General features: G+C 40.5%; 1 protein-coding gene and 1 long non-coding RNA gene across 14 annotated transcripts in view; one reads left to right on the plus strand and one right to left on the minus strand.

Moving 5' to 3' along the window:
* Positions 1-2329: 2329 nt before the first annotated feature.
* Positions 2330-25295, minus strand: part of TBC1D31 (TBC1 domain family member 31) — an 88278-nt gene continuing 65312 nt past the window's right edge. For 7 of the 13 annotated variants that reach the window (XM_064587931.1, XM_064587932.1, XM_064587935.1 and 4 more), the window contains 9 exons: positions 23934-24166; positions 23334-23486; positions 22222-22357; positions 18556-18648; positions 13113-13253; positions 11374-11568; positions 9245-9383; positions 4582-4677; positions 2330-2668 (listed from right to left, as the gene is read on the minus strand). In XM_064587931.1, the coding sequence (XP_064444001.1) occupies positions 2526-2668; positions 4582-4677; positions 9245-9383; positions 11374-11568; positions 13113-13253; positions 18556-18648; positions 22222-22357; positions 23334-23486; positions 23934-24166 (1329 nt within the window). In that variant the 3' untranslated portion in view covers positions 2330-2525. Of the gene's footprint in view, positions 2669-4581; positions 4678-7773; positions 7925-9244; positions 9924-11373; positions 11569-13112; positions 13254-18555; positions 18649-22221; positions 22358-23333; positions 23487-23933; positions 24167-25295 lie in introns of those variants that run through there. The other 6 variants (XM_064587925.1, XM_045895961.3, XM_064587927.1 and 3 more) reach the window with 5 other exon arrangements.
* On the plus strand, positions 7796-11380 carry LOC123858760 (uncharacterized). The gene is made up of 3 exons (XR_006794226.2): positions 7796-7935; positions 8177-8390; positions 10708-11380. It is a non-coding gene; the product is annotated as an uncharacterized LOC123858760 (long non-coding RNA).

A 25295-nucleotide genomic window follows, 5' to 3' on the forward strand; every position in this document is an offset into this window, starting at 1 on the left:
CCTTCCAACGGGCTGTTCTGCTCCTTCTGGTTCCTGCTTCCCGGTCCGCCAGCCGTGGGAGGCTGTGGGGACAGCCAGGTACCCCGCCCCGGCCGTGTGCCCAGAGTGCACAGTCTCGTAGTGACTTCACAGCCTCCGCCCGATGATCGCGTTGCCACAATCCTCCCATCATAGACGGGGAATGTTCCAGGTCTGATGCCCGCAGCAACATCCAGCTCGCTCTCGGCACCTGCCTTCCAGCCTTGGTCCGCCCGGGGCGCGCGGGGTGGTTTCCCACGGCCCTGTGACATGGACAGTGCTGGGCCGGGCGCGTGCCACCCTGACAACACTCAGGGGCCTGCTGCGCTGACGCCCCAGGCCCTTTGACCCCGCAGCCTTGGGTAGCCTGTGCCCCGGAGACTGACGACTCTGGCCTGGGCAACCCAGAGAACTTCTCCGCCCAGGTCTGAACCTGAGCCTTGTGGAGGGAGGGGGCCTCCTTTCCAAGTCTGTCCTTTACTCTCCCCCAGTCCTTGGTACCCTGTAGAATGCTCTTGACGTCTTTAAGTTAGTCTCCTATCATAGTTTAGTAACTCGCTCTCTCTGAAACTTTTCCTGCTAAAATTGCCGCGTGGTTCGTCTCCTGGCCGGGTCTAGACCCGGCTCCGGAAGCTGTGCCGAGGGCATGGGTAGGTACCAGCGAAGTAAGCCATGGCGGCGCTTTCCTTACGGCTACTGGGGTACAGGCCAAAGCGCAATCCCTGTGCAAAGGCCTTTAGCAAGTGCTCAGCTCCTGCTCAGCATCGGGGAATTCCTACTGGAGAAAAACCATATGAATGTAATAAACCTGACAAGGCCTTTAACCAAGTGAATAATTTATTCAACACCACTGAATTCATACTAGACAGAGACTCTTAAGTGTAGCCGACGTGGAGAATTCAGCTGAAGCCCCAAATTTATCCAACATGGAACACTTCACACTAGAGAGAAACCTTGTGAAGGTAATAAATATGAAAAGGCCTGTAGGAACCGCTCTGCTTTAACAAGCTCAAGGGAGTCCTGGAGAGAAACTTCTGCAAGATAGCCGGAGTGGGAAGAATTTTAGCTAAGCTCAACCTTTTTTCAATTCCCAGGGAATTTACATTATAAAGAAATTGGGGTTAAGTTGAAGATATGTCAAGGAGCAGGAAGAGATCATCAGAAATGTAGTTGGTTCATACATTACGTGCGCTAGAGTCTGAAAATGCCAACCAAGCACATATGACCAGAGATTTAGCCCAGTATCTGAAATTTGCTATGGCAGGTGATGTGATCAAGATTATTATTGGGAGAACTACAGAGTCAGAGAAAACTGAAGGAATTGATAGGAAGAGCTTCATTTGGTTGAGGGTATGCCTGTCACTAGATAAATGAAAACTTTTTAAAAATGAAATACTGTAACACTATAAAAGAGGTGTGTGTGTTTGCAAAACCAGTCTGAGTAGGTGTGAGTGCTGGTAAAAAGGGGACCGGAAGTAGAGGTGAAAATCTGGCTTTATGTAGCTGATTCTGGCTGGATCAGGATACTTTAGAATTTGAATCCTTTTAGGTGAACAAGCGATTTCAAGTTCACCCAACTTTCCATTCTCCCCTGTACATTTTATATTCTGTGACTTCCTGTTGCCAGACACGCACCAGCTGGCCCATGAAGGCATGTTTGCCGCTGCCTGAAAATGGACAGAAAAGTAGGCTGAGGAAAGTGCTCTTGGGAAACCAATGCCTTGCATTAGGACTTTGCCTACTGGACAAGAGAGCATTTTGCTTACTGCCAGTATTTGGTTTACTATAAGATTATGCTTAAAAAAAATTATGCTTTATGACCACAGACACAATTACTACTATGAATTGCATGCTTACTCCATGTCAAGCACAGTCCCAGAATTTTACATTTTAATTTAATCCTCACATCAGGTCCCTGAGCTATTTCTACCCTCCTTTTAGAAATGGGTTCAGGGAAGGTTCTGGAAATAATTACCCAAGATGAGGAAGTTGTGAGTAGCCCTGCTGTGGAGCAAAGAGCCAGAGCGGGGAGAGCAGGCGGGGCTGTCTGGAGAAGCAGAGACAGAGACTGGGGTGGGCTCCCTGGGGAAGGGGGGACCCCGCTGCTGGGGGGCTGCTGGGGGACAGAGGGCCCCCGAGCACACTGTCAGTGCTCCAGATGTCCTGCTGACTTCTCTCTCAGTTCTGGCTGTACAGATGTTGAGATGATTTCCTGTTCTTTGTTTCCCCGTTTATCTTTAAAATAAACACTCATCAACTCAAGTCAGAGATTTATGCTGGTCCTTGCAACCTGGAAGAGCCTAACACAAGCTTTAAAGCTTCAAAAATTTTATTATGAAAAGTACAAGAAGCCATTTACAAGCCCAAAGCATCAGAACGAAATAGTACACATAATTTTTATACACACATTTTTTTCTGTACAAAAAGGTTGACCTCTCTAGGGATATAAAATAAATAATCTGAAAATCGGTGTCACTGATTGCAAAACAGGTGTCTCTCCGGCTCTCTCAAGCCCTCTGTGTGGCCAAAAGGTGAGGCGGCTGACGTCTGTTGCGGGCCTGGACGGTGAGTCTTTGGCGAAGATTTCGTACTCTCTCCACAAGATCCCGCTCCGTGGTGTCCCACTGTATTCTTCTTTGATTTAAAGAAACTTCAAAACAAAATTTAAAGTTAACAACAGTTTAATTTTCTGATGTTAGCAGTGATATAGCATTTATTTTAAAGGTAAATATGTTGTCAAAAACCAATAATGAAATGAATATTCGAGAAACCAAATTTCTCGAACAAAAAAGCCTAACCTATTGTTTCCTATATTGTTCCATTTACAAGCCAAATATTTATTTGTTGAATTGAATGAAGGCTATCAGAGAACCTACTTGCTTTTGTTTATATAGCAATTGTTTTTAAATTTGGGGGCTATAGACTATAGATAATCTTTTAGATCAGGAACAAATCTTGTCCTAGAGAGGGTGAGTGAGTTAATGATGAGAAAAAGCACTCCAAGTTGCCAAAATTAATATTTAGAAAAGTGCACGAAGACTACTTTCCCAATGACTAAATAAAAATAAATACATCAAATGGTTTTCATAGTGGCCAACACAGGAGCGTCCAATTAAAATATTACAATGTGTCCACATGCAACAGCCATTTCATACTGCGTTTGAGGGGCTAGTAAACACTGCAATCTGAAAAAAAAAAAGCACCTTAAAAATACACTTCTCTCAAACTTACATATTCAAACAGCTCCAATTTCTGAATATGATACTTTCCTCCATAGGAATACAACTTTTTTGTTTTCTGCTAAATAACCTGAGCTTACCAAATGTCTTGATTTGATTTTCTAACTTAGAATTACCTAACTAAAAATTTAAGTTCTGACATGTCGGACTAAAGAACAGCTGAAAATCCCATGTACTTTCGTTCGACCTACACGTGACTTTTGGTTTAATTCCTAGTCTGACACAGAATCTATGGATGCATATGAAGCATGAGTTAGTAAAAATTTACAACACTGGAATCGCATGCCTTGTTTTTAGGGATATTTTTTATAAAGCTTGTCTTCAGGGGACACTGTATAAGAATTTGTTCTTCTAAAAGAACTCAAAAGATCTTGTTAAATTCTGCTCCTTCTATATGATGGTTTTGTTGAAAATGTCCGTTGAAATCAAAGTCTAACAGAGTTTCTTGTCCCCTCCCCCGTTTTAAAAAGAAATCAAATACTTTACTGGGAAAACAGTCCCCTCCTTTATGGGTTAATGCTGTGACTTTTTTTTTTTTTTAAAGATTCTTAAAATTTATTTATTTGAGAGAGAGAGAGAGAGCATGAGAGAGGGGAGGGTCGGGAGGGTCAGAGGGAGAAGCAGACTCCCTGCCGAGCAGGGAGCCCGATGCGGGACTCGATCCCGGGACTCCAGGATCATGACCTGAGCCAAAGGCAGTCGCTTAACCGACTGAGCCACCCAGGTGCCCTGTGACTATTTCTGTATCACGTTTCCACCCTGTCCCTTGCAAACATAAACAAAAACTTGCAGGGAATCAAGCGGAGGATCAAAAGTCCGCCACTCAGCAGGAAGCTGTTTGTCTTGGGCAGGTGGGCCGCTAGGGGCCCTGGCGGTCCACCACAGCGACCCGGGCAAAAACCCCTGTCTTCAGCGGCTATCGGACAGGGCCCAGTCCAGAACAGAGTCAGAAAATTCAAGTATGTAATAGCTTTGAAAACTAATGCTCAGATTTTCTCTCCACGAGGGTGTAAAAACTGGTTGTGAAGATCATTACTTTAGTTAGTGACAGACTTCTGTAGGTGCCTACGACTAGTATCAGAGAAAGGAAATGACATCAGTGACATTCATCTGGCAAACGTTCGCTACCTGGTTTCGGTCTGACCAGTTTGTTCTCTAGCTAGAAGAGCTGAGAACCCTGCGCTCTCCATTTCAGGAATTTCCATTATCAACCCCTGGGAAAATGGCATCAGCAATGCTGCCAACACAATTCAAGCCACAGTCTTGCTTAAACGAGCGCTATGTTTTAAATGACGGAAGAAAGATTTCTTGCTTATCAACTTACTGCATGTCGAGGAATCCATTTCCGAAACGTCATCTAATTGTGAGGTCCGAGGCGCACCGCTTGAGGCGACCTGTCCGTTTGGGTAGCTGGGCACTGCTGTTACACAAGCGAGGAGATACAGACGGTGTTTGGGAGTGAGTGGAAGCCATTGTGCATTCCAAACAGTCCCTAAGAAATGCCAACTGCCACAGATGAAAAGCCCCCACTTCTGTTCTGAGAGCTGAAGTTTTGGTGACATGTTTTAAAAACACCTTTAGCCAAGACAAAAAGCCGACCAACCAACCACTCAAAAATAGAGATGTTAGGAGAGAGATCCCAAATATTTCTTGGACAAGATTATGAAATGTGATGAGCAAGCCTTCCCTGAGAACTCCCCAGAGCCCACCCTTGGCAGCTTCCACCGGGTGGGGCCTAATCGCGGCAACAGAGAGCATGTGACAACCAGCGAGAGGCAGGCTCTCCCCTGAAACCTTCCAGAACAGCGAGCGGAGCAGGGTTCCGGCACCAACCTGGTGCCTCCCCCCGTTTCTTGGTCAATTACTCACCTCAAAAGTTATACTGGCCCCTCGGCCGTGTTTTCACTGTTCCCCAACTCTTACACTTTTTCAGTAAGACACCAAGGTCTTTTTTTTTTTTTTAATTTTTCAGGCAAGTGTCATGACTGTCCCTTTCTACTCCCATCACTAGGGTCCAAGCCGCTAAGAACCAGGCCCAGACTGTCTGAGTTACACTGACTCATTAAGATGCCTGCCTTTTACCTGGTCTCAAGGGCTGTAGCTAATGGTTTTAACTCACAGTTTTGGCTCAATGAGTCATTAAGACTATTTGGGGCTGATTACCAAATGACTCACTTGAACTGGCGTGGGGGAAATGGGATGTGAGAGTCATCCTCAAATATGTGAAGGGCTGTCATGTGGCAGAGGCAGTAGATGTAATCTGCATTTGCGCCTAAGAACTGTTTCCAATGAGGGAATTTACAAAAAAAAAAAGGCATATTCAATTTTACACAAGGAGACATAGCTTGTAAATAAAATACTGGCAGAAATGGAATTGGGTAGTGAGCTCGCCAGCTCCATGATATTCTGGCAGAAGCTGGATACCCACCATTCACTACTGCACCAATGATTTGCACAGATCCTGGCTCCTCCAGATCCTTTCATATCTGAGACCTCTCTGGCCCTTGTCTCTCCTCTGTCCTCCAAGAGCCATACTGGCCCGGGGTGTTTCCTTCCTCTTCCTGAAGGGCCGTGGTGTAAACACCACCTCTGTCCCGGCACTGAATGGTCCCCTCTGCCGACAGCCATGCTTCAAACATTGGCTGAGCAGACTCACCTATGAACGTTTAAAACAAAAATCCAGCTTCCTAGCTTCTATCCTAGATCTACCAAATTAAATCACTGTTGGTGAGGTCCTTAAGAGGGTTTTTTTTTTTTTTTTTAAGATTTTATTATTTATTTGACAGAGAGAGAGAGATCACAAGTAGGCAGACAGGCAAGCAGAGGGAGAGGGAGAAGCAGGCTCCCAGCTGAGCAGGGAGCCCGATGTGGGGCTCGATCCCAGGACCCTGGGACCATGACCTGAGCCGAAGGCAGACGCTTAACGACTGAGCCACCCAGGCGCCCCAGTTTGTTTTTTTTTAAATCTGCAATTTACAAAAAACTACTAAATGCTAACGGGAACACATTTGAACACATAAAGAATAAAGCAAAAACTCCACCTTATGGTTAGGGTTAGGGCCAAGAGGAATGGCAGGTCCAATCTGCTGGCACTGTGGTGAGCTTCCCAAGAGTTTGATTTGAGAGCGTGGGTCAAGGGAGTGTCAGGCTCATGGTTTGCGCCCAAGGGGCTGGCAGAAAGTGGGGGTTCGCTGGAATGGGCATGCAGATTTCTACTGCACTCTATGGTTTCTGGAGTTCCAAATGGCTTGGTTTCCTTCTGGGTGGCAGGCTGAGTCCTCTGGCATTGCTCAGGTGTCCCCAATCCCTGGGGCTTTGGAGCCAGGCCTCTGGGGACAGACCCCTCAGAAGCCATGCTAGGGTTAGGGGTAAGACCTAGGGGCATGGCAGTCCTGATCTCCCGGCGCTGTGGCGAGCTTCCCAGCGTTCTGTGTTAAGGGCGTGCGGCATGCAAGTTCCCGCACAGGTTTTTGTACAGACTCGTTTCCGAATCTCCTGGGTACATACCTATGAGCGCAACTGCTGGGTCATACAGCCACTTTATGTTTGACCTTCTGAGAATCCTCCAGACTATTTCCCAAAGCGCCTGCCATTTCACACAAGCTCCAGCACCGTCCCCATTTCTCTCTGACCCTCGTCAACAGTCGCTGTGTTTGATTATAGTCACGCTAGTGGGTGTGAAATCGTATCTCATTCTGTTCTTGTATTTTTACTTTTCACATGTGGTTTTGGTTTGTATTGCCCTAGTGACTGATGGAGTTAAACGTCTTTTCTTGGTGTGTACTGTGGCCATTTGTATCTTCTTTGGAGAACTGTATATTCAAATCCTTTGCCCATTTAAAACTCTGCACTAATATTTTATAGGACATGGCTATTCAGCTACAATTTAAGTTTATGGACCACGGATTTCAGGGGCAGCAAGGGCCATTCACATTGTCCAGAAGGTCCTGTTTTCTAGAAAATAATAAGAATTTCCTCCTCACTGCTAATAAAGATTTGACACTAAGCAAAAATTTTATTTTTTTGAAGATTTATTTATTTGAGAGAGAGAGAGAGCATGAGTGTGGGGAGGGCAGAGGGAGAGGGAGAATCTCAAGCAGACTCCATGCTGAGCGCAGAGCCCAATGCAGAGCTGGATCCCAGGACCCTGAGATCATGACCTGAGCCGAAATCAAGAGTCAGACGCTTAACCGACAGAGCCACCCAGGTGCCCCCCACCCATTTAAAAAATTTTAAATAAATGAGCCGTCATTGGCAAGCTCTTCTCTGTTTCCTACTTCCTGGTGCCTCCATTCTGGGCCCTGAGTGACAAACAAATGCCAAGCGCCTCCAATCAAAATGCCATTTTCCTAATTACAGCTGATAATCTCCTAGTGTTAAGAGCAAGTGACTCCGATTTCATTTACACACCCTGATTAAGAAAGTGACAAATCCTTACACGTTTGCCTTTTGAAAAATGGATGATTATATTAACCAAATTATCTCTCGTTGGTGAAATTTAGGAAAGTTAAAAAAATTGAAGTAGCTCGGTGGGACGACCCCACGGAGGCAGAGGGGCCAGCATGCGGGAAGATGACTGATGACCGATGGGGAAGCTTCTGCAGTTTCTTCCTTTTTTCTATTTCTAAATCCACAGGTTCTCTAACAGCCTCAAGCATCGTTTCTTTCTAGAGGAGGGGTAAGTGCGAGAGGGTTAGGGACAGGTGGCAGCTCCACAGCTTACTCTCTCGTAAGCCAGCTGTAAATATTTGCTTTGTGCAAAGAGTGACAGTCCCCTCCCTCCTGCCCCAGGGGTGGGGGAGGGGGAATCCGGGACCTGAGTCTAAAGCACGAGAGCTACTGAAGAGTTTCAAAAGTAGGCATAATTAATGCAGATGCTTCTAACCTACATTTCTACTTTTCAAATGTGTGAATTACAGAAGTTACACCCACAGCGACATTATTCATAGAAGCCAAGAAGTGGACACAACCTCAATGCTCATCAACTGATGATGAATGAATAAATACAATGTGGAATACCTCCGAAACGGAATACTGGCAATAAAAAGGATGACATACTGATGCATGCTACAGCGTGGATGAACCTCAAAACATCATGCAAAGTGAAAGAAGTCAGACACAAAAGATCATAGAGTATGTGATTCCATTTATAAGAAGTTTCCTGAATAGACAAATCTATAGACACAGGAAGTTGATCTGTGGTGGCCAGGGGCTGGGAGGGAGTGAGGGGAAATGGGGAGTGACTGCAAATGGATACAAGGTTTATTATGGGGCACTAAAACCGTTCTAGAATTGATTACAGTGATGGTTGCACAACTCTGTGAATATATATATATATATTTTTTACATATGGCAATACCATAAAATTGTATACTTTAAATAGGTAAATCATGTGGTATGTGAATTATTTATCAGACTGTTGCTAAAAAAAGGTAATCCATATTTATTAAAAAAGACTAGAACAATACAAAATGTAGTAAAATAAAAGTTCATCGTAACTGCACTTGATTTTAGAATTCTAAGTAATTTAGGTTTTCAGCTGATGCCACTGAAAGTCTGGCACCAAAACCCAAGGGTTATAGTAAGTTTCCTTGTGCTACTTTACTATACTATTGTTTTGAGGACCAGCTATTGGCAAAGCACACATTTTTATCAAAATAAACTAGAAGCACTTTGGGAACAAATCATATTCTGATAGATTAAGAAGATAACAAGGACCATGGAACCATGGAATAAAACAGAACTCTACAGGATAGTTGAGAGTTTTCTTGATCAATCAGAGCTTTTTTTTTATTTTAAACAAAACAACCCCCCCCCCCTGCAAAAAAAAAAGTCCCAGCAACCAAAAAAAGGGTGACTAGTGATCACCTTTTAGCTGAGCACTAATTTGAATAAAGTATACCTCAGGGATTTATTCATGATAGCAGAGCACATGAAGTGCATAAGTCTGTAATATCATGAAGAGAAAGGCACTCATGGATACTCACCTTTACTATACAGATGTTCAGCATGTTCTAAAGCATCATTTATCTCTTTCTCTAGAAACCACTTTCTAGATGCATCTGCGAGAGCCAAAGCTTTCTTTTCTGATTTCAAATGAAAGTCTTTTTCTTTAGCTTCCTCCCACTATATGCAAATAAATGAAAGAAAAGAAAAATCACCTAAAAGTTGGGGTAATGTCGCTTCCGACAGTGGAGTAAGTCCCTTTTGTTTCCTCTACTCCACTTCCTTTGGGGTTCCCATGGCATGCAGGATCTGTTCGGTTTTCGGGTAATCTGAGTGCCTGTCTTTGACCTTGAGGGCAGAGGCACTTCTCACGTACCACTCAGTACGTCAGGGGGCCACACAGCACACAGATGGGTGCCCACTGTCTTTGAAACAACAAGTCATTTCAATACATGTCGAATCTTGTGGGATTAAGCTAGTTTTTTAAATTCATGACAATGGTCTTATTTAATCTGAACGCTATCCCTTAATAAAATTTGCCCAGCTCTGGTACACATGCTGACCAACCTCAGGGAAGTCAAGGAATTTCTATGAACCCCGACTTCCTTTTTCATAAAGTGAGAAAATGATGATCTTCAAATTAGCTCAAGGGTGACGAAAATAATGCAGTTAAGATATCCTACAACTCCCAGAGTTCGTCAGTGTTCTATGCCACAGCTCCTATATACAAACACACACACAGTCTTTATGTCATAGAAACATGAATGCATGAAATAACACAACTTCAAAGAATCATCAGGGCCAGGAGGGACCACAGAAATCCAATTGTTTCCTGTTACTGAGGAGGAGAGAGAGTCTAAGTGATTTTAAGGCCACATGGTAGTCAAGCTAGCTTTAGAAGTCAGGATACCAGACACAAGGGAGTATCTCTGTATAACAGGAAAAGCCCTCACAGTGATTCCGAGTCCACTCTCAAACATACCACTTTACCCCCAGCCAGCAGCACCAATGCCAGTAATCCTTGAAGACGTGGGCCTCCCCCATGACTCCCCTGGGGGGCACAGCCTCAGGGGGTATCCCCCCACCCCTTCCTTGACTCAACGTGCTATCAGATAGGGCCGCGTACCCTTTAGATGGGGTAGCAGGAAAATGAATAGGAATAGTGACTTGAAGGAAAGAGATTATAAAGAGCTTTTGGAATAGACGTCCCAACAGAGCAGAATAAAGAGGAATGAACTACAGCCAGTTCTCTGGTTCCTGATCTCTCCCTAGCTCTTCAGTGTCCTCAGGGAAGTCCGTGTGTCTGTGGTAAGATCTGCAGAGCATGGGTACCAGAGCTGCTCACGGGATCAACTGAAGGATACATCTGTGTGACATGACGTAAACTCTTAGCTGCCGCCCCAAAATCCTTTCTCTGATTCTTCTTTAGGAAAAGAATGCGAATTTTATTTGGGATGATAATGCTCCCTGCTAAAAATACCGTATTTCCCAACACCCTTTGCAGGCGAACGTGGCTAGAAATGTGACATGGGACTTCTGGAAAGGAGTTAGAGTTGTCTCAGCTGGGAGTTGGACCTTTTATATGTCTGCCCTACCTTCGTTCTGCTGGCTGGAATGCATACGTGATGGCTGGAAGTCCAGCAGTCATCTTGGACGGTGAGCCATCCTTGAGAAGGAAAGCCACGCACCAGGAAGCAGTGCAGAAAGACTGAAGGGGCCACTTACCCTAATGACCTCGGAGCCAGGAAACAACCCTGGACTTCCTACCTCCACACTTCTTTCATGTGAAAAAGAAAAACACGTCCATCTTGCTTACAGTCACTATTATTTTGGGTTTTGTTAGTAGCAGCTACATATAATCCCTAACTGTTTAAAAGTCGTCTACATTGTAAGAATCAAGAATTAGGTAATATTAGTAATATTATCCCATCAGCCAGAACAAATCTACTCCAGGAAGCTGAGTTGAGAGGTGCTAATGTAAACAAGAAAGATGCCTAGTCATTTTTAGGTATCATATTAGATTACTTCTCTGCACATACCTATTACAGTTAGATGATCTTTAAGATCTTTTCCAACAAAATTTATCTGGTTTGATGCTTTTGTCATTTGATTATGTAATATTTCAAAATTTAAATGATGAATAACAAGAAATTTGTGACACCATTCTTACCTTTTTAGCTTCCTCCCCCATCATTGCATCTAATACTTCTGTTTCTTTCCTTCTGTTTTCCCGAAGAAGTCTGGCCACTTCCTGGTAACACTCGTTTCGCTGCAGATCGTCACATCTTTGTTTATGTAAAGCTTGAATTCGCCAGTCGGCATTTAGACATGCTTGTTCAGCTTTTGCCAAATTTTCTTCAATTAACTAAGAAATATTTGCAAATTTCAGAAACAAGGTCAGACTATATATAAAATACAGTATATCTGTTCAATGCATCCAAGTGTCTAGGGTAGCTGTTTTTTAAAGATTTATTTATTTGAGAGAAAGAGAGAGTGCATGGCAGGGAGGGGCAGAGGGAGAATCTTAAGCAGGCCCAGCGCTGAGCACAGAGCCCGAGGCAGGGCTTGATCTCATGACCCAGAGATCCCCACCTGAGCCGAAACCAAGAGTCGAACGCTTAACTGACTGAGCCACCCAGGCGCCCCTAGGGTGGCTGTTTATAACCTTGGTTGCATATTAGAATCACCTCACGGTGTTTAAAACAAACTGGTGTCCAGGACCCAGCACAAACCAATTATATCAATCTCTAGGGTGGCAGGATATTGGAACTTTTTTTTTTTAAGATTTTATTTATTTTTTGACAGAGAGCAAGAGTCAAAAAGAGAGTCAAGCAGGGGGAGTGGGAGAGGGAGAAGCAGGCTTCCCGCTGAGCAGGAGCCCAATGCGGGGCTCAATCCCAGGACCCCGGGATCATGACCTGAGCTGAAGGCAGATGCTTAACCGACTGAGCCACCCAGGCGCCCCAAGGATATTGGAACTTTTAGAAAGGTGATTCTAATGCATACACAGTCAAGGTTGAGAATTTCTAGGCTAAGCATTAAACAATTTCCATTTTTTAACCTTTTGAAAAGGAGTCAGAAGAGCTCATTCTTACAGACTGGACTAAAGCCTACAAGGAAAAATTAATGGTAGGCTATTCTGGTGGGACCACCTAAGGGATTGTTGTTGAACAGAAGGTAGGGAAATCTTACACTATTCCTGGCTTTTGGACCAGGGCCAGGCCTCACCACAGACCCATTTAGCATTTTGCTAACTGGATAACAGAGAAAGTTCTTTCCTGAAGTTCTCAGATTCTATTTCAATTCACTTAAGCCAGCATTTCTGAAAGGGTACTCCACAGAAATTCTACAAAATAAGTTTGGGAAATTTTCTTAAAGAAAATATCCTCAAATGTGGCAGAAAAATACCCAACTTTAAACAGCACTTCCAACACTTACTTGCCACTCTCCACTTTACTGAGTAATAGTTAATTAATATCCTACAGAATATACTTTGGAAATGCTGGCTTATATACCAGGCGAAGACCTGATGTTTTGCAACTAATCTACTCAGGGACAATTTCTGAGACATAACACAGTAGGTTAGTATCTATAATGTTACTATTTCCCTTTTATTTTCTCCTAAGTCTTAAAATTCTTAGAGTATAAAAGATACATGTATATGTCTGGCAGTGAAGTGAGTAACCTGTAAAAATAATGTGAGATTCTAGGAACTGTGATAACTGAAGCAAAGAAATGAATTAATGCAACTTTATAGAGTTTAATGCAACTTTATAGAGTTTAATCTTGAATTTCTTTTTTTGAAAGGATGACAGATGTGGGGGGGTGCAGGGCAGGGGAAAATAAATATATAAAAGAATGACAGACCTGTCCCCCTCTCTATATACACTAAATTTGCCGTATTTTTACCTCCTGAGTTTTTTGGTTCTGAGTTTGATCTGTTTCTATCAGTTTATGAAACATGTGTTCTTCAAGATCCACTTTTCGTCTAAAGGCATTTGCATCTTCTCTCATTTCTTTTGCAACAGCTTCCTGATTTCTAATAAGATTCTGTTAAAAAAATCAATTGTAAAAAAAAATCACAAATCTATATAATAATGCTAGAACACAAAATGACTTTTTTTTTCTAGAATACTAGCACACAAATAAAAAATTGGCATTTGGTTTTCAAGTAAAAAGCAAACAGCAGTGACATCATGGAAAATACAAGAAAGGACCCCTGAAAATTCTCTCATCCAAAAAAGCATTGAGAACACGGGCCAACTTTTTCAGAACTCTGAAATTAACCAAAGGCTTGCAGCAATTTGGGGAGCATTTACTCATAAAAATGGCTGAATCCTTAACAAATACAAACAAATAAAAAAAAAAATGGCTGAGTCTTGGTAAGAAGAGTAACCCTTAGGGCATTTTTAACTTGCACTATCCCTAGTCCCACCCTACCCCTAAACTCTGCATTAGCCTTGAAAACCAGTAGCCTGGAAGCCAATGGAGGGGGTAAAGTGGAGTTGGAGCTCCTTCAAACTCCGTTTAACCTATTTGGTGGTTCTGGAAGAACCCACTCCCAAGGTTGTCTTTATCCGTCCTGACTCAGAACTCACTCCTTTGAACAGCCTTTTCCCTGGGGACATTTGCTGAAAAACATTGGAGGAAACTGTTGAATATCTTGGCTGCCTGAAGCAGTGGATCACAGTGTAAACCACAAGTTAATCAAAAAGATTTACAGAAAAAAATCGGAGAATCAGATGTCTGTAGGGGACTTTGAAAAGCTCTGATAGATTCCTGGGACCCTAAAAGTCCATGTGCATGTGTAAGGCTGTACACATACAAGGGCTATGTGAACGCTCAGATCTGAGAAGGTCCTGGGCTCTCAAGTCTGGTGAACTGAGGTACTACACGATCAGGAAGTGAAGTCTAAGATAGAGTTGTAAACTACGGAGCCAGGTGTTGAAGGCGTGTCCCAACATAGTGCACACAGAGCTCACTGGCAAAGACTAGAAGTGTTCTGGTTCAAGGCAACTATGGAAATCTGTCTGGTCACTAACACTGAGTAAAGACTTTAATTTAGTTCTATAAATTAATTTTTACAGAATTAATTCAGACAAGTGACTAAGTAAAGAGACAAGAAACCCCGAGGAGGGGGGAGAATCTGATTTTCAGAACTGCCACATTACAGTATTTAAAATATCTAGTTTTCAACAAAAAATTACATGAGATATTAAAAACCAAAAGAATAACTCCACGTACTCTGAATAGTTAACCACACGTTCTCCATTAACCACATGTTCTCCAAAGAAGTGATAAGAACGGCCAATAAATATATGAAAGCATCACTACATGGACTAGCATCATTAGTCATTAGAACAACGCAAATCAAAACCCCAAGATACCACTTCACACCCAGTAGTATGGCGACAATCAAAAGGACAGATAATAACGACTGTTCACAAGAATGTAGAGAAATTAGAACTCTACACTCCTAGGGACATATCTAAGAGAACTGAAAATATATGTTCAAACAAAAAGTTGTACATGAATGTTCACAGTAGTACTACTCATCCTAGCCAAAAAGTGGAAACAACACCAAATATCCACCAATTGATAAAAGGATAAACAAAATGTGGTCTTATCCACACAATGGAATATAATTCAGCCACAAAAAGGAAGGAAGTACTCACTCATGCCACTACATGAATAAACCTTGAAAACATTATGCTATGTGAAAGAAGCCAGTCACAAAAGATTATACATCGTATGATTTCATTTAAATGAAATGTCAGAATAGGCAAATCCATCGAGACAGTAAATAAGTGCTTGCCAGGGTCAAGGGACTGGGGAAGTGAATGCTAACGAGTATAGTGGTTGAAGGGAAGGATAGCAAACAGTATTCATGAAAATTTAAGTTAAAAAAGCCAATTGTATGTACCAAATAATCTCATTTATCCTTATTAATGATATTAGCAGTTATTTTCCAATTTAGGGATTTATTTCTACTTTTCTAATTATCTACTGGCAACATAATTACCTTCATAATGAAAAATAAAAATGTTTTCCAGTGTTATGTAGAGAAGATATATGTATGAAGAATTTTATTGCCACAAATTGTAAAGCACTTAAACATCCAACGACAGAAAAAAGTTTAAATAAGTTATGGTTCATCAATATCTATTACAAATGACAACAAGATATGTAGTCATTTAGAAAAGGGATTTTATTAAGTAAAAAAGAAAAGCAGAATATAGAATCTTAGCTACTCCATAAAGAGGTAAAATGATGTATGTGTAGAGATTAGGGATTAGGAGGAAAACAGTGGAAATCTACAAACAGCAAAGAGGAAGGAAGACAAGGTGGTGGTTTAAAGAAGCAGACGGGGGAGAGAAGTTGTCCATCCATTCTGTAAAATGGTAGAGGGTTTTAGGCCAAGGGGCAATGATGGGAAACTAGTATCTATCCAGCTCGGGCCAGTACCAGACACTGTAAGGGTGAAGGGTAACTTAGTAGCCAGAGTTATTCAAATCCTGCACATTCCAAAGTAAGGATTAGCCCTTGACCAGCTCTAAACCCCTGTAATCCCCTGCCTAAGAGTGTCTCTGTATGCCTGGGCCCTTGGGCTCTGCCAGATAGTTTGTGCTAATCACGTGGCTTATGGTAGGAGCTGTAGGACACACTGTATCAGCCTGACCTCTGCAGAGCAAGTAACTAGGGTCAGGCACGTGCACACTCCATGCCTATGTGAGTGACTCCCAGTAGAACCCTGGATACTAAGACTCGAGTTGAGTTTGCCTGTTGGCAATGCTCTATATGTGTTGTCATACATCTTTGCTGGCAAAATTAAGTGCTATCTGTATGACTCCACTGGGAGAGGACAAGGGGAAGCTTGTGCCTGGTTTCTCCGGGACTCTACCTTATGTGCCTTTCACCTTTGCTGAGGTGTTTTGTTGAGTAATCTCTACCCCCATCATGGGGCTCAAACTCATGACCCCGAGATCAAGAGTTGCATGCTCCACTGACTGAGCCAGCCAGGCGCCCCCAACCTTGGCTGAGTTTACTCTGTATCCTTTCAATGTAATAAACCATAACCGTGAGTATAACAGCTTTTCTGAGTTCTGTGAGTCCTTCTAGCAAATTGCTGAACCTGAGGGTAGTCTTGGGGAATCCTGTCACTGATATATAGATATTAATTCATTTAATCCTCACAGCAGTCTTGGCAGGGGTGGTCCTACGCCAAGGAGAATGTACATGTGCCTGAGAGAGAGACTGAGACAGAGGCCGAAATTGGACTTGGTGAAACAGGTTTCTAGGAGATGAAGGGGATGGAATCTGGGTCAGAGGTTAGTATGTACTTGTTGGTTTATATTTAATTTTATTCTTTTGTTAAAACAAATTTTATTCAGGGGTGCCTGGGTGGCTCAGTCGTTAAGCGTCTGCCTCCAGCTCAGGTCATGATCCCAGGGTCCTGGGTTCGAGCCCCGCGTCAGGCTCTCTGCTCCGTGGGAAGCCTGCTTCTCCCTCTCCCACTCCCCCTGCTTGTGTTCCCTCTCTCGCTGTCTCTCTCTCTGTCAAATAAATAAATAAAATCTTAAAAAAAATTTTTTAATTCAAATTAGATACATATGGGTATTGAGCATATATTTCCAGTAGGGGTCATCACAATACTGTCTGTTTTCTGGGATATAATTTGTTTACAAACAGACGCAGTTAATCAAACTAATGTAAGAGCTAAGTTTGGCAGATAAAGTATTAATCACTAAAACTGATGAAAATGGCAGGAGCTGCACATCTGAATCTAATGGACCAGATAAAGTTCATGATTTTATAAGTTAGTTTTGTTGAGTAGGCTTGGTCTTCTCTAATAGTTTGCTTAATAAATACTTTCCTCAAAAGAGGGCAAAAATGATAATGATCCATAGAAAGAAACTCAGCATTACTTCTGGGGCATTCCTGCCCAAAGCGTGTTAAGTTGAATTGTATCATGAGGAAACAACAGACAAATCCCAACTGAGGGACACTCAACAAAATATCTGGCCAAATGCTTCAAAAATATCAACATTATAAAATATAAAGACAGACTCAGGAGCGGTGCCAACATAAAGGAGACTAAAGAGACATGACAACTGAGAAAATGGATTATGTGAGATTTTCTTTTGCTCTGAAGGACATTTGTACCACAACTGATAAAATCTGAATAAGGCTTATACAGTGGATAACAATCATTTGTTCATTTCCTGATTTTGATCATTGTTCTGTGGTCATGTGATGATTCCTTGGTTTTAGGAAATATACACTGAAGCATTTAGGGGGAAAGGGGCATCAGGTTTGCAATTTTCTCTTAAAAGGTTCAGAAAAAAAATTTATCTACTGTGTGTACAAGTACATACAAGTACATACAAGTACTGTGTGTACAAGTACATACAGAGAAAGAGAAGGATAATGCCAATTTAGCAACATGTTAATATTTGAGTATCTGAGAAAAACATATTTGGAAATTCTTAGTATTTTTCTTGCAAATTTTATGTTAATTCTGAAATCATGCCCTGCTGGTGCCACCACCCACCTCCCCCAAAGAAAAGACAGTAAAAAGTAAATTTAGGTTTGGTCCAAATGAATTGAATCTAATTCAAAATCATAGGAGACTTAGTCAGGGTGTAAATCCCTGGCTCAGTTCTAGAAGTAGTTCAGTGTGGAACTTTAAAAAGTGTTGTAGATACGAATGGATGCCATATGTTTTAAATCTTATTTAATGTGAATAACAATCATATGTTACCTGTTACATATTTGCAGTTATCACTTTCAAATTATCAATTTCAAAGTCTCACTTTAAAAGAGGCTGAAGGAAGTGAAACTTATGGTTTCAACATTAAATAAATGAATAACAAAATGCTTTTCCCAAATAATAAATATTTATATTAACAAAATTCCTTTTTCCAGTGTCGTGGAAACTAAATTATATATTCTAAGAAGATACTTGATCATTTATTTCCAGGAGATTCAAATTTGAAGTACTTTACAGCTCTTGTCTGATTTACCTGACTTACAAAGACCCTTATGAAGTACTGGGTCAATCACTATCAAAAAGATACAGGAAAACTCAGTAAGTTGGTAGAAAATTGTGAGGCAAAATCTGGGACTTACATCTGGTACCTCAGACACTAGACTAAGTCGCTAAGAGAAACATGAATTAAAGAATTACAACAAACTGTACACTCATTCTGGCTACCTTACAATCCTGGATGACAGTATATTCTGTTTAAAAAAAATTAAATAAAATGAACATTACAAAATCATGAATAAATACAATCTAAAAAGAGTTCGTATACGCCCTGCTTCTCTCATGGTGGAAACAGATGATTTATACCTTCTCATAATGTCTTTTTTGCGATTCGAGTTCCAGATGTCTCATTTCTAGGTCTTTCGCTGTAGTAGCAATTTCTCGATCTCTCATGTGTACCTATGGCCAAACAACAAAGTGTGAACACCAGAAAGAATTTACAAGATAATTTCTGTTTAACAGATTTAGTAATCTTGTAATCCAAACAACCCACTAAGAGTATTTTAAATAAGAAGTATTGGGTTTTGATACCAGAGTAACTGATAGTATATTAACATTCACTGTAGAATATAGGAATAATGCCTGAGTTAAAGTTAAAGCTTAATTTTCTAAAAAGGAAAGTACAATTACCATATGCTCATCTACTCAGGCTGCGAGAACAGACGGCAGTTCTTACCACACTGTATCAGCCAATATTATGAGTTAGAAAAACTTGAGCAATTTAAATTTGCAGTGGTTAAAAATATAGAATGTTTAATCTTATTAAATATAACTATATTTAATGTTCTTTTTGATTAAATGGCTATACTTAAATTTTTTTTTTAAAGATTTATTTATTTTTTTAGAGAGAGAGAATGAGGGTGAAGGGTGGAGGGAGAGAGATAATCTCATGCAGATGCCCCACTGAGCACAGAGCCTGACATGGGGCTGGATCTCACGATCCTGAGATCATGACCCAGCCAAAATCAAGAGTCTGTCACCCAACCAACCGAGTCACCCAGGCACCCCTATAGGACTATACTTTTATAAATTCAGTTTGGCAACTAGTAACTCCAAGTTCAAATGTGCTCTGCTTGGACTTAGCTAATTTAAAGTTCACCGTTCATCAGATTTTGATTACTTGGAAACTTTTTACTTCTATACACTAGAGAGTTTGAATAAGGCCCTCTTTAGGTAGATAGAGAATCTTAGGAGCAGTCTTAAATAAATACTTGGCTGCCTAAAGTCTCCCATTTTTTGAGGAGTGATATGTGTTTCAGAAACAAAACAACCTATAACCCCATCTAAGCCCATTCATTTATTCAGTAAACATTTAATGATTGTATTATTATTTGCATCCGTAAGTATTAGACATTGTAAAGATAAAAGATACATGATCAAATACCTATCACTGGAGAAACAAATAGTAAAAATGAAAATACAGTGGGGTGTACAAGAGGGACAAACATCTGAGAAGTAAATAAACCACTGACTGGCAACCAATTTCACTTAAGGAGGTTACTGGGAAGGCAGCTAGCTCAAAGTGGGGATGTTTGAGTTCATGAAATAAGAGCAGTAAAAATGCCAACAGGCAGAGGAGAGGTTTGGCATAATTAATCATGCTTTTCAGGAATTTCAATTAGAGAAGCTCTTTTGCTTATGAATTTTTAGACAGACAAATAGCTTAGTGCCCGAGCAAACCCAGATCAACTTTGCTGATGCTAATGGATGTGCAATCACCCATGCGTGTCACCGTGGACTCAAGTCTTCCTGCTGGTGCCTGCGCTGTGAGGAGAAAAGCTCTGGCAGTTTAGCAGGTCAGAGCGCACTATCAGAATAGGGAGATGAAGGACAGGAGACTGGAAGGCTAAGCAGAGGCCAGATCATGCAAACTGAAAGGACTTTACAGGATTCTTTGACAAAAAATTGCCTTCACTATCTCAAAGAGTTTGGAATAAAGAGGTCAGAGTTCTAAGCCCGTATTACTTTTGGAGAAGAACATATGCTCTTCTAGAATAATGAATTATCAACCTCATTTACTCAGTGAGATCATGAAAAGGAATCACAGCTTTCAAAAACCAATTTAAAATTAATTGGCTTCAAGCAAAACAAAAAGTATTATGCTATAAAAGAGATGACAGATTTCGAATACAGACAAATTCAAAATACTTTCAAAGATTGAAAAAAATACTTAGTATTTTACCAAAACTAGGTTTAAAACTCCCTAAATTAAATAAATTAAATTAATTCAATGCAATCCTAATAAACATGCCAGCAGGATGGGGTGAGGTAGGGATTCAGAGTGATACGATTCTCAAAGTGTATAAGAATGGACTGCAGAGAACCCTGAAAAGGCAGACTAATAGTGGGAATGAGGCCCACTAGTTAGAAAAAGATTATGAAGCTGTTGTTCAGGGTGGTGCTGGCTTAGGAGCAGACAGAGCAATGGAGGAGATAAGATATATAAGGGAATTTAACACTGAATAAACCATCAGTTGGCAAATGACTTTGTTAATCAACAAATGGGTATGACTGTGTTCCAATAAAGCTGTATTTATGGATACTGAAATATGAATTTCATGTTTTTTAAAATGTCACATAATATTCATGTCATGAAATTATTGTTAGAATTCTTTTAACCATTTAAAAAGTCAAAGCCAGGGGCGCCTGGGTACCTCAGTTGGTTAGGTGACCAACTCGTGATTTTGGCTCAGGTCATGATCTCATGGGTCATGGGACTGAGCCCCGTGTGCGGCTCCGTGCTCAGTGGGGAGTCTGCTTGAGATTCTCTCCCTCTGCCCCTACCCCCACTCACGCTTGCTCTCTCTTTAAAATAAATAAACCTGAGAAAAAAAGTGATCAGTCCAAATTGAGGTGTACTGTAAGTATAAACTGACTGCTAGATTGCAAGATTTAGTATAAGCAAAAAGTAAAACATCTCATAATGTCTTTATACTAATTACATATTAAAAAAATTGGAAAATATATTGAATCAAACAAAATGCTATTAAAATGATTTCCTCTGTTTCTTACCTTTTTTTTTCTTATTTTTTTACATGTGGCTGCTATAAAACAAAATTGCCTATGTGGCTCACATCATATTTCTACTTTCCCAAATGGCACAAACAGCCCATGTAAATTGAAAAGAAAAAACTTGACGGAAAATGGACAAATATGGATATACAATTTATAGTTCTTCTACAAATGGAAGATAACTGGAGAGATATTTAACCTCACTAGCAAGAAAAAAAAGATAAAATACACAACTTCCACCTATGAGATTGGCAAATATTAAGACTGATGTACTCCAAATTGACTAGGGTATAAGCACTCTTCTATATACACTTAAAATAACTTAGGTAGGTTCATTTTTGGAGAATAATTTGGTAGGTCTTGGAATTTACTCAACAAAACTATGTGTACTCAAAGATTTGTACTGAGAATGTATAACCTAGCACCATCTTGTATAGCAAAGCACTGCAAACAACCTCAATGTCCAACAAACAGCAAAGGATTAAGTAAATAAACTATAACATAGCCACACAATGGAATACTACGCAGCCGTAAAAAAGGAAAAAGCTCTACCATGTTTTCAGTTTATTTTGGGGACGAAATGACAGAAGAGTAGGGAAGGTCCATTTTTGACTCCCTGTATTTTATAATGGAAATTTTCTTATACTGGCCAGGTGCAAACTTTTATATTAAAAAAGGGCATTTCCCTTATTTCACAGTTAATGGTTCATTGATATTTCTATTTTTAGAGAAACAGTCACCAAGGACACTGGTCAAATTGACTAATTTTCTTGGCATTTCTAAATTTTTTTTGCTATTAGTGAAATTCGAAAGAGAAGAGGAAAAGCTGAAGGAAAAGGAAAAGTAAAGAGGCTATTTAGTATTCCCTGTGAATCCTAGCGAGGACATTTAACTTGAAGATAGGAGAGTAAATGGAGTAAATGGAGATCCTGTGTGAGCACTAAGATACGGATCATGAACCTTTCTCTCGATTTCATCGTCCAGTCTTCTTAGTTCCATTTCACGCTGATCTTGCTGCAGCTTCAGAAACCGCCTCCGTGTAGCATCTTGTAAGTGCATTTCCTTGACTTTCAGCTCTCTTTTCACAGAAGCTAGTCTTAAATACAAAATACATTAAGAGGAACACATAAACACATTTCCCAATATAGACTGAAGTGGAAAAATCGTATGTTTCACAACAATGAAAGGCCCGCCACTGACTTTGGCGTACCTGCCCCAGTCCCCTGGTGCTACTTTGGCATCCCGCACACGGAGAAATGATGCCCGTGGCTGCCTTCGTGGAAAGGACAAGTGTCCAAACGCAACTGGCTATGCTTTTCGTATTTAAAAGTTCCTAACAGGTCTACTCAGATCACCTTGGTGCAATCAATATCCTTTATCTGAAGGAAGAATGCCACAAAGTGCTCTGGGGTCACCAAAGATTATGTATGCTTTCTCTGCCAGAATTTTAGTACAAGGTTAATGCTCAGTTCAGTAACTGTGTTTAACCCACACTAGAAATCAGTTTTGTAAAATCGCAACAAGGAGTAAAACTCAGTAAACACTTACAGAAGTGAGGTTCTCCAACAATTAGGCTTAGTCTCAGTGCTCATCCCATAATCTTAATTAATTGAAACATTTTGCTTTATTAATATACTTTTGAATAAGCATTTAATACTTCTTCCCCTATCCTCCAAAGTATGAGATGCATAATGAGATAATCATTTTATGTTCCAATTTTCAAGTCATACAGATATGTTTAAAACACAATTTTAAAAATTCTGCTCCCCTGGAGGTGATTTATCCAGCCCTGTGTTACAAAGCATTTTTGCCTATTGTACAATGATGTTTCCAATAATGTCTTCCAGGGCACATTAGACTTGTGTTACTTTTGAATAATCAGTGCAGTCAGAATTCCATTTCATATGCCAATTTTTTGAAATGTGGTAGATGCAGATTTGTTATTAGCTTAAATTTTTGCTTAATGGAAATGCCACAGCTGGGTAATGTTACGTATATAGAAAAGAAAGAAGAAAATAAAAATTATTCAACTAACTCACAAATCCAGATTTTCTCAAAGTGGTAACACATACCTCTGTCTTTGCTGTATCATCTTTTCCTCCTCCTGTAAGAGCAATTCTCTCCTCGTTTCTTCGGCTTTACGAAGTAGTTCTTGTTTTTGGTACCAAGCTTCGTCTTCAACTCTCTGCTGGTCTACCTCAGCTTGCATATCTTCAACCATCTGCCTTAAGTAGGGAATACTTACTATTATATCCAGACACGGACAAGCCCCCAGGACACACTTGTGATTATGCAAGGGTAAATTGCTATTTGCCTGTCAGACCTTGAACTACTGCCTTTCACGTTCATATTTATCTCATCCAAGTGGTAGAAAGCACCGAAAAGGATGCCCTATGTAAGTCTCACCAAGAAATGCAAACAAAGAAAAAAATTCAAACAAAGAAAACTGAGTAATTTAAGTCCAACCAAAACACAAGATGTATACCTGATTAACATGTAATTGTTTTACTTCTATATGCAAGAATTAAATATTTTTAAAGATACTCCCAGCCTTCAAACTCTGATTTTACACAAATACTTAATAATTTACATGTGTTTTTCATAAAAAATTCTGTCTGTATTTATGACAGACTTTGCTACTATCACACAAAGAACAACTATTCCATGATTACCTCTCCCTCAGGTAGTCCAATTCATCAATCCTTATTCTTTCTCGCTCCTGTGTCTGATAGTCCACAATAAACTTTGGATATTGGTTAAATACTGGATATTGCCCTTTTGTCAAGGCCACAAAGACATGAAGCGTGCTTTTGGGATGAATATCAGTAGGAGTGGTATCCATGAGATGATAGACTTCTCTAATGATAACGCTTATATCCAGGTTATTCCGATGATGAAAAAAATACTGTAAGAAAACTTTGTGTTGAAATTGTGATTTATCTAATAAAGCAGTTACGAGGGAGAAAATAAGAGTTTAAAAATTGTGAATTTATCTTTTCTTCCTTTCTTTCTTTTTTTCTTCCTTCCTTCCCTTCCTCCCTTCCTTCCTCCGTCCCTTCTGTCCTTCCTTCCCCCCATCCTCCCTCTCTCTTTCCTTTCTTGGCAAATTCACTGAAACTTTTCTTAACCCAAGTTTTAAAATGAAGAGTCAATTTCATATTTTCAAAGTCTAATAAGATTTCAAAACCAAACTTCTGAAATAATACTTTTTAAATTTTAACTCCAACAGAAGGCCTCCTTTATATTAGAAGAAGAACACTTCAACCAACAATGGAGCAAACTCTTCTGCTTGGATTTTTTCCTTGCAAAATCCAAAATAAATAAATTTGAAAATAAATTAGCTTGATTCGTTAAAAATATCTGAAATGTTTCCACACTATCTTGTTCTGCTGGCAGGTCCAAATTCTAAAATATATATAGATATGTATCTTGTGAACAGTAAGTAAAAATAAAGTTTGACAGGGGTGCTTGGGTGGCTTAGTCGGTTAAGCGTCCGACTCTTGATTTCAGCTCAGGTCATGACCTCAGGGTCGTGAGATTGAGCCCCTCGTTAGGCTCCGTGCTCAGTGGGGAATCTGATTGAGATTCCTTTTCTCCATCTCCCTCTGCCCCTCCCCACCCCTCTCTCTCTCAAATAAATAAATGTTTAAAAAAAGAAAAACTAAAAACCTTTAAAAAAAATTAAGTTTGACAGGAACCACTAAATAAGTAACAAACCCAATTCATCCTGTTTACCAAAAGAATCTCTCCTTTCATTTTTTATTTTTATTTTTTTAAGATTGTATTTATTTATTTGAGAGACAGAGAGAGAGAACACATACGAGCGGGGCGAGCGGCAGAGGGAGAGTGACAAGCAGACTCCCCGCTGAGTGTGAAGCCCGACTTGGGGCCCCATCCCAGGACCTTGAGATCATGACCTTAACCAGTTGAGTCAGACACTTAACCAATTGACCCTCTCCTTTTAAAAATCTCCTCTAACGCTTTCAAGTAACCTTCCTGCCATATCTCAAAATTCTCAGAGTAACCATTTCATA

The sequence above is a fragment of the Mirounga angustirostris genome, unplaced genomic scaffold (assembly GCF_029215605.1).
Source record: "Mirounga angustirostris isolate CCGP_5_RB_7025 unplaced genomic scaffold, mMirAng1.0.hap1 SCAF_4, whole genome shotgun sequence".
Classification (NCBI taxonomy): Eukaryota; Metazoa; Chordata; class Mammalia; order Carnivora; family Phocidae; genus Mirounga; species Mirounga angustirostris.